The sequence below is a fragment of the Ceratina calcarata genome, unplaced genomic scaffold (assembly GCF_001652005.2).
Source record: "Ceratina calcarata isolate Rehan_Ccalc_2016 unplaced genomic scaffold, ASM165200v1 scaffold540.2, whole genome shotgun sequence".
In the NCBI taxonomy this organism is placed as follows: domain Eukaryota; kingdom Metazoa; phylum Arthropoda; class Insecta; order Hymenoptera; family Apidae; genus Ceratina; species Ceratina calcarata.
Window position 1 is genome coordinate 54,244 of NW_017176567.1, and position 10,382 is coordinate 64,625.

General features: G+C 36.8%; 1 protein-coding gene across 2 annotated transcripts in view; it reads right to left on the minus strand.

Annotated features, from left to right (window-relative positions):
* LOC108628831 (talin-1-like) overlaps positions 1-10,382 on the minus strand; it is a 51,499-nt gene that overhangs the window by 35,612 nt on the left and 5,505 nt on the right. For both annotated transcript variants that reach the window (XM_026816768.1, XM_026816769.1), the window contains 4 exons: positions 8,751-9,209; positions 5,966-7,002; positions 3,279-5,187; positions 2,371-3,117 (listed from right to left, as the gene is read on the minus strand). In XM_026816768.1, coding sequence (XP_026672569.1) covers positions 2,371-3,117; positions 3,279-5,187; positions 5,966-7,002; positions 8,751-9,209 — 4,152 coding nt within the window. The remainder of the gene's footprint in view (positions 1-2,370; positions 3,118-3,278; positions 5,188-5,965; positions 7,003-8,750; positions 9,210-10,382) is intronic.

The window sequence follows — 10,382 nt, forward strand, 5'->3', positions numbered from 1 at the left end:
ACGTACTTGAGACCTACAGACTGTAGATATGTAGTAAAAGTACTGTACATTATCGTCGAGTATAACTGTGAAGTAAATTAAATTGAAAAAGAAAAAAGGACGTTCTTCTATACAAGTTACTCATACGTAACTTTGTTTATAAAAAAAAAAGACGCGAATTTTTTAGACAACCTCATACCGTATTTTTATTGCGGACTTGGACGAGGGCATGAGAAAGAGAGGATAAGGAGGGATAGAATTGAAGGGGTAAATGACATGAATCCATGAAATGAGGAATTATATGATTGAGAGAGGAGTGTGAACAGTTGAAACAGAGATAAGAGGAAGACAGGATCTAAAAGAATTGTAGAAGATGGTAGAAAGGAAATAAAATAAGTTAAATAGGGAAACGAGTTAGAGGAAAATATTGGAGTACAATGAATGGTTTAAATTGATAAACGAAGAGGTGGAACCTAATTATCTGGACAAGGACGAAAGGAAAAGAATGGATGACAATAGCACGTTTTAAATTAAGAACAAAACGGGAGCAGAAAGATATTGGAAAGGTGAAGAGAAAAGGAAATGTAGAATATGTGAATGGGCTGTAGAAAATTAGAATCTAATGGAAGAGTAATTCAAGAGGAAGATGAAATGAATAGATGAGTGATGGAAATATTGGATGGAAGAAGTGAAGGAATAGAGTGGATGAGAGAACAGATAAGAGTCAGGGATGAGGAAAGCTCACAGAACATGCGATACGAGGTTTTTCGAGTCGGCCGTGCACATTTTCCGGATCGACCACTGTTCTTGCAGTGTATTCGGCATAAAATATTTTCGTAATACATTTTATTTTGCGCCCTCACTGCTAGCATGTTGAATTTTTTATAATAGACTCTTAATATCATTAAAAAGCTACCTGCAAAATTTTAAATCGATTCATGGGTTTCTTGAAAAATTATAGTGACTTGAAATTTGCATGTACTCTTATGGTAATCAGCAATAACCTAAAAAAAACTTCACTTTGATCTCGAAAATAATCCAGAAAAAACGGTGATAAACTTTTAAAAAAGATCATATCGGATCGCCATTGTTTTATGAACAAATTTCTAAAAAAATAATCATCATTCATGGACTTTAAAGAAAGTTATTGATTAAAATATAATAATAAAAATTACAAACTCGTCCATAAGAGGAGTCTTATCCTATTCCTACAATATTTTTTGAACCATCAGAGTATAATGAGTGTCTATTTTCAGTTAAATTTTGTTACCTTAAATTCATAATTTTTTATTTTTTATTGTTAAAAGTCTGTAGAATTCACTGCCAAAAATTTGTAATGAGAAAGTACTTATATAAATAATATAACAAACTCTATCAATTTTTATTGTTTAAAAACCAATTGAACATTAAGTAAACTTTTTCATCCAAAATCATTGTTCTTCCGACATCTGGTTTCTTTTTAATTATAGGAAATGCGTTTTTCTAAGGTACATAAACTTTTGGGATTGACTGTATAGCCAATACAACCTTAAGAAATTTATTTCATTATAGGTTGTTACGTGATTCTTTTTTTATTTATTATTTACAGAAATATCAAAGGAACATTTTCGTAATTTACGTTAAAGATATGAGTACAGATATAGGGAGAAAGTTGGAACGAAAATTATAGGAAAAGGTATAGAAATTAGCGGCGAAGAAATAAGATCCAAATTGTATGTAAAAGAGGAAGATATTCAAAAGGCAAAGATTAGAAGCAAAGAAAAGGAGTGGACATAAATATAGTGAATGGCAGGAACAGAATTGAGGTGATAGAGAGAAGGCGATATATAAAAAATAAGAGTACTGTATATAGTGGTGCGTGCGTAGAGTGAGAACGTGTATAAGGATAGTAATAAGGTCAATGTAAAAATATAGGATATAAATTTGTAACCCGAAAGGGAAACAATATAATAAATCAATCTAACTTACTTTATAATCAAAGTACCACTGAATAAATCACATACACGACGATATTGTACACTAAAATAATCTATTTTGACATATGCCTATAGTTTTCCCTTGACAAATACTCGAAAGACCTTTGTGATAAATGTATACGTTTTATTTCACCTAATACAGTATGTAATAAAACTTGAATACATTTGAAAGTTTCATTAGACTCTTAATGATTGCACAAAGTTTGAATCGAGAATTTGTAATTACTTTAGATAAAAAGAACCCAATGTAGTCTCAGACTAATCTATAAAGTGGATATTTTGTCAAATATTATTAGAAGACATAAAGAAAACCTGCCCTTCTTTGCACATTTAAGTTTCTCATGAACGAATAAAAATTTGCAGTTAACATAATAACGTACAATACATACGTATAACATATAAAAAATCATATTACCTTGGCAGAGTCTTTCAGATGCGCCATACTAGGATCGTCGATCGGTTTTCCACTGGCTGCTTTGGTAGCGTGGATCAAGTCGCCCAGCGCCGAAGCCACGTCCTTCACAGCATTTATTAACATCACTTGGGCCTCTGGATTTTGACTTCCCAAGCTGGCAGCACCATATTTCACGACCTCAGCTAATTGAACGATAGTGGAGACCGCATTCTGAGCAGCGACAGCCAATTGTTCTTGAGAAGAAGCCGCACCAGCTACCAACGTTTTAGTGTCCTCCACTAAAGCTTTGGCAGTCTTCAATATATTCTCTCTATGATCAGCAAACGTGTCGCCTTCGTTCTCAGCGTGCAAGGTCCCAGCTGTGGCGAACATGATAGTAGTGTCCAGATCGCCTATTATACCAGAGACAGTGCTGGCAGCGTTGATACAAGCTTGGGTCCCTCTGGAACCAGCTTGAAGAGCAGCCAACACCTGAGACACTTTTTCTGTCACTATTTTACTGTGCTCCGCGACTTCCCTTTGAAGATAAGCGTCGCCAGGTGATAACTGACAAGTGCCGGCAGCTCTGACTATTTCGGCGCAGGCTCTGCCTAATTCTTGGACAGTGGCACGGAGTTTGAGGGATACGTCTGCGTTTGAAGCAGCAACGGAAGCACCGGAAGTGTCGCGGGCCAGTTGAGTGTATTTGTGAGAGATATCCACTGCTAAGGGACCGAGCCTGGCTGCATCAATACTCGATTTCGTAGACTGAAAATGATAAATCATCGAATTATAAGAATTTATAAGCACAAATAATTTTTAGTGTTAATTTCATAAATTTTAGTAAAATCTCTTGAATATTATAATCTATCATTTTATCCATACGCATTTTTTTGTACGATTAAATTAATAAATACAATAAAATTTACCATTTCTTGTGCCAGTCTGGCAATTTCCTTCGCAGCTTCTACCATCCTGGTTTGGTAATCCACGTAAGAGTCAACACTATCTATAGTAGACATCCTGTCGTCTTCCAATCTGACCATAGCTCTATTAATAGTGTCGATTAATCCCGTTACAATACCATGAGAAGTGGCAATGTTTTCCAACGTGTTCTGCAGTTCTTGCACCGCGTCCTTCGTTGATTCCACTGTTTCGTCGACCTCGGAGTGAAGATTCACCGCTTTCGGATTGCCACCGGATTCTTTGGTAACGTAAACTAATTGTAACGCCGATTCAGCGACGGTTTTCGTTTGGTCCAATAATATCATTTGCTGTTTAGAATGGACCATGTTTGAGGCAGCACCAATCGCGTCTGAAACTAGTGGTTCGCAATATGAAATCATTTGGTTAACAGCGTGTCCGATATTCTCGGCTTCGAACTTAGCAGCTGATCGAAGTGGTTCCAGTTTCTCTTTTAATTCGTGGATATTCCGTTCCATCTGATCGGTGAATTCCTGCACGGTGTTTTCTCGCCTTGGTAACAAGGCTTGGGAGACGATGCTAAGTGAGGTAGCGTCTAATTCGCGAATTCTTGCTGACAATTTTTCAATAGCTGCATCGCATTCCTTCTGGCCTGGCGCCTTATCGCGTATAGAAGCTACCAAAGATTTGATAGAATCACTGACACTCTTGCTATGATTAGCTAATAATTGCCAGGTAGGTGGATCCTTGGGACTCACTGCCAAACTCTTTGCAGCCCTCACCATGGCGCAGGAGCCGTCGATTATAGCTTTACCAGCAGATGTAATTGGTTCCTGAGCAGCCCTAGCCGACATTGATATTTTAGCAGGTTGGCTAGCAAACTCTGGCGATCTAGCGAACGCGCAGAGATTGTCTACAGCGTCCAAAAGCGGCTTGGTAGCCTCGGCACACTTCTCTCTGTTTGCTTCTGAGTAATTCTTATCCAGAGCCTTTATCTCTTTCACTAAAGCCGAAGTGGAGTTGGCGACGTCCTTCGCGGATTCCACGAAGTGTCTCTTAGCAACGGAATTGTTCGTTTTGTTGGAAGCCTCCCGACAAGCGTTACAGAGAGCGCTAGTGTACTTGGCTATCATCGTAGCAGCAGATAATACTTGTTGCTCGGTGCTGCTGGGGTTACTGAGGCTCTGGCAGCCGGCGTGGATCGCCTGGCCGGCTCTCAAGAATTGATTATGGTCGACGAGACCCTGTTTACCAGGGATCGAGCTGGGGTCACTGACACCGGCCAAATAGGCAGCTTGAGCAGCTGCTTCTATTAGTCCGCAAATGGATGAAGACACTCCCTTAACGGCTATCGAGAACTGTTCATGTTCAGATTTCTTCGCATGGTTGGCTATACCGGTCATGCCATCTCCGAGGCTCTTGCTCTTCTCCATCACCGTTTCTAGACACTCGAAATAGCTGGCGTTCGAAATCGGTTCGTTAGGGTTGTCCAAAAGCGATCTCATTGATTGGATATTCTTTATGGCGTTGTCGCATTCGTTTTGTCCGGGTGCCGACGACGTACAAACATCGACGAGATAGTTTACGGATTCTGTTACAGCCCTGGCGGCTGCTGTTAGCTGATTCTTAGCATTAGGAGCATTCGGATCCACAGACACGGATTTTGCTGTCGTTAGAAGTTTGCTGGAACTCATGCTGACGTTCTTTAGTGAGACTACCATCTGCTTACGGGTTTCTACTGTTGTCATCACTTGACCTGCCATTTCCATTCCAACGCCTAATAAATCGCCAAAGGCGTTTGAAAATTGTCTCGAGGAACTTGCCAGTTGAACTGGCGAATGAACGGAAGATACGACGTTCGCTGATGCGTTGTTTAAGTTAACTGCCGCATTGTTCAAGTCACTTTGCAGTTGCCTGTAAAAGCAAAATAAGAGTTTGCTTTTAACAAAGTGTATTATCTTATTATATAGAGATTTTGTGGCATGGATTTTAAGGTATAAACCGTAGAAAGTTCATGCTGTAAGGGCGAGTAATTATGGATAGTTTTCAAATGAGAAGCTGATTAAATTTTTTTGTAATATTTGAAAATATGTAAATTGGAAAAACTGTTACTCATAAGAATAGATGATTTTCATTTTATGTTAAGGATTGTTAAAAGAGATTAGGAATGTACTTCAGTTAGTAAAAGAGAGGTATATACAGGAATTGAAAGTTAAATTTCGTTTTATATTAAGCTCTGGTTAAAAGAGACGAGAATTTTATGTTAATGAGTAAAAGAGGCAAAGTAGAATTTTTGTTACGCTTAAGAATTATATTTGAATTATTTAAGTTTACAAGAGGATACAGTAATTAGTTTGATTTTTCAAATAAGAATTGTAAGTTTATTTTATCTGTTTAGATAAATAAGAAACATATTTTGTTCTAAATAATTAATAAAGAATATAAAAAGCGTAGATCAAAAAGGATAAGTTCAAAGACTTAATAGTACATAAAGATGTAGAATAGTTAAGTAGAAGAGTAAGGTGTAGAAGAATGAGAGAGAGGAAAATGTAGATTAATGAGTAAAACAGTGTAAAAAGGGGAAATTCTCGAAAATTGTCCAATTCTATTCGTACAAATATTTTCTCTAGCTTCGCATATAGATGACTCAAGTGATAAAAAATATATCAATTAACAGAAAATGTGCACTCACCCGTAACTCTTGCCAGTCTGTGGGAATTCATTCATCCCTAGTACCTGAGTCATGTCTTCGATACTTTTAATCGCCTCGTCAATAATAAAGGAGCTCTCCTCCTGTCCTTGAACATCTGCCTTACTCCCCACTTTCGGCTCCTCATGAACAACTGGCTTCGAATACTGACTGACACTGGTGACTTCAACTCTGCTGATCAATTTTCGCTTCAAACCCGGGGTGGCAGCAGTAGTAGCCGCTCGAAGCTCCTCAGCAGCTTGTTTCAGCTGATCCTGCATCTTAGCATCGTTGGGACTGCTGGCGCACTGTCTCGCGGCTTCTACCATCTTGGCAGTGGCGTCCGCGAGCATTTTAGCGGCTGCTAATAATCTTCTTTGCTGCTCCGAGTCGGTTTGCCTTTCCGCCTCGCCTTTTATGCTTTGAATCAATTCCGCAGTTGCCTGGCCAACTACTCTGGCTTGTCTCACCATTTCAGTACCATCACTGCTGGCAAACAGTTTGTCGGTAGCCACTAAAATAGTTTCTACGGCTCCCTCTTGGACAGATTCTCTCGCCCTTTCCCTGGTAGCTGTTTTTATGTGGTTCACCAAGTCGCTTAAAGTTCTGCTGACCTCGCTAGCAGCCGCAGTCAATTCTTTCAAAAGGTTTTCATCGCTGCAAGTTTCATTACAGACTTCGAGCAAACCTTCGACAGCTTTCGTCACCTCGTGGACCGCGTTCATCAACTGAGTCTGGCAAGCTTGAGAATGTAGAGTTGGGGCGACTACTTTAGCGCAGGCCACTAACTGTGATGTCGCCAACGCGCATTGCGTGGCTGCCGAGATAACTCGATTTTGTGTGGATGAATCCTCGCAGGTAGCCGCGATGTTCTTCGCTTTCAGAACCAAAGCCGCTGTAGAATTGGCTACGGCTTTTGCCAGGGCTAACAACATGTCTTGGAGCTCGCGGTTCGAGTCGTTTTCCTCGCCGATGGTTGTTAACACCTGGTGAGAGGCCTCGCCTACCCTGGAGGCAGCGTTTAGTAAATTCTGCCTTGGCTATAAGAAAAGAAAATTTAATTTATTTATTAATTACGTATAAAAACAGAAGTAAAGTTAATTTATAATGAATTAGCCGTCGCGACTCCGCCCGCAGTAATTATTATTAAACAGTAGATTTTATACACTTATAGGAAAATTGTATCGGCACTAAATATAAAGCATGTTTGCATATAGAATATTAAAAGATGATATTACAATGTTTACATGATAAAAGAAATGTCTATTTAGAATGAATTTTTTTAACTGGTACCATGAATGTTGTATTTTGCATAAAAATCTGCTGTCTACTAATTATCGTGTATAGAACGGAAAATGTATAGAATAGAAATATTTCATGAATAGACACTAAATCGCTAAGTCATGGAATTTCAGAAGTATTGAGAATTTTGAATATATATTTTACTTTTCACCCGCTTCAGTGATTGGATGATTAAGGAAAAATCCTGAAATGTATTTAGATATTTGTATGAGTAATCGAATGGAAACGAAAATCTGTTCATCAAACTTGAAAAATATTGAAAAATACATAAAAACACGTTTTACTTTAGTAGAACATGGATTTTGGAAAATTCACGAATTGATACTTGATGTGAGCTACGATAACATAAAGTTATACTAAACGCCGGTATGACTTTGGCATCTTACTTAGGGAAAGAACAATTTTTTCAGAATTTTCTATACGGCTAAAGGTCGAGCGAAAATATATTACGTTTTATTTCGAGTATATTTTTAAGGTAGAGTGGTCAAAAGTGATTGTCATCTTCTTAGCCTCCGAATCTCAATGCAATAGAACCTCCATTAAATAAACTAATTGAAGGACACATGTGTTCATATATGAGAATTTTCATATGATAGAACTACGAGCGATTAGGTCTAGAATTACACGTATATTTAAAACAAAATTCAATAAAACGAACATAATTTGTTTATAATTTCTTATATACAGCATTCATTCGATAAATGTGAAGTTTGCCTGATCGAAAAATTATATTTATCGTATACATACTACATTCTGACGTTGATGGTATGTTTCATCGAAAACTTCGAACGTAGAGAGTCGAAATAAAAATTTGTGTATGGAATTAATAGTACAAGTATGAAACATTTATGTTTCCGATTGTTTTCTATTTCCTGTAGTAAGACATTTTTACTAATGTTCAATTAGTGTCCACCATTATTTTCTACTTCAAGAATTCATTATACCATTTGCACTAAAACCTTTGCTTCTGAAGATCAGGATTAATAGGCTTACATCTTACCCCTTCATATAATGTTCCAAGTGTATATTATGATTATTTCATATTACATTATTAAATAAGTTTTATGCTAGAGAAGTAAATATATAAACAGCTAGTATATTTACACACGATATTATAATAAAGGATCCACTGTTTATATAACAGAATGTTCAAATAACGGAAGTTCTACTATATTATCTAGAACACCAGAGGGTCGTGAAACGGGAATAAAATTAATAGAATTGTTCATGGAATATCATATTCATAGTCAAAGGGTCAGTGTATTACATAGTATATAAGATGTCTAAACAACGTTATTAATATCCGAAAACATTTAAAATATACGGATGATGAATAAATTATTATTATACTTGTTTCATAGAGTACATTCTCGTTCTTTTTTATATACCATTGACGTGTATAATACTCGCAGATGACCTCTGGATACCATTGAATCTTATAGCGACCAGAGGCCACCTGGTTGCACCTCAGAGAATAGTAAGTTACCTCTTTGGTTTCCGGTTCCGTGGCTTTCAATAGATCTGAGAACGCGGAGCAAAGTTTCCTTGCTGCATCCAGCAGTTTATCTCCAGAAGATTCATCCTCCATCAGAGCCGCGATCATTTTCACTCCTTTGGTCATCTCTGGTAGATTGGTGGCGATTGTGGTTATAGCAGCGCCTACGGCCGTATGATCCACGTCGTCTGCCGGTCCGGATGTTAATGTTACCACCTGAGCCGTGGCAGCATTCATCGCGGCTATCTGAGAGCCCACATTCTGCTTGTGCGTATCTATCGTCTGCTCGATCCATTTCAACGATGCTGGGTCCGTGCCCAATTTTGGGATCTGTGCCCTACAGGATAACTCGGTCTCAGCAATGTGGATCACCTCATGACCGGCGGTTATGGTTGAAAGTAATGCGCGCTGAGGCTCGGAAAGAACCGATGTCACCTTGGTCTGTTGTACCTGTATCATTTATTAACAACTTTAGAATGATTCGCAGATAAAGCGATTAATGATTAATCTTTATTATTAGAATCAAAGATATTGATGATATAAGGTTGAAAAAGTTAAACAAGCTAGAGGGATATATATGTCTAGAACATATCTAATAATCATTTTATTACCTATAGTTTTTCAGATAAAAATTCCTTTACCTCGCAATCTTATCAAATCACAACATACAATCGCATTTCATATAAATAAATGCGGAACGAAAAGGGTTGATGGTAAATGGTTGAAAAATTTCATGAAACTAGACGAATAGTATATCAAGAACATGTCTAAAAATCATTTCAAATGGATTGATAGTTTTTGAGAAAAGAGTTCATATAGCTTGCAATCATTTGATGCCACGATATCAAAATTAAATAATTGGAGAAAATAATATTAAATAATTCTAGAATTAAAAAGACTGATTGTAGTGAATTTAAAAAATTTATGTAGCTAGAATAATACTATACGTAAAATATATTCAAGAATCATTTAAATAGCTTCGATAACTTTTTAGAAAAAATTCAGAGCACGCATTCATGATTGATAGTACTGGTGCCAATGAAAATAGCTAATTGAATTCTTTAATTATTATTACGTACATTGAAATGTTCTTTGTTTGAATTTTGATACTGAACAAATTATTTTTGTATCTTAGAAACTGAGATTTCATATCTTCAAGTTCTTTAATAAAATTAGTAAATGTTACGTTATTTTCTAATCGATAATTGAGCCGTTCAGTGCACACATCGATTAATTCCACTTTTTGAAATATCTTAAATTTATGTGTCAAAGCACTTGGTATAGTCATAACTTGTGCTTTGACTTGGTATAGTCATAACTTGTGCTTTGACACATAAATTTAAGATTTTTCAAAAAGTGGAGTTAATCGATGTGTGCACTGAACGGCTCAATTATATGTACCCTATCAAATGTTTCATCAATTTGGAAAATTCCAACTCTTTTGAGGCTAACTAAAATTACATGCCCCTAATACAACAGATAAATTTTTTTATTTTATGAATGTCATTTACTCTCAAGATAAATTCTCAATTTTAATAAAAATGGAATATTTTAATGAAAACATATCGTAGAATTTGTTAGGCTGTTTTCTTTTCCTCGCAATAAATTTTAAAAGAAAATTCT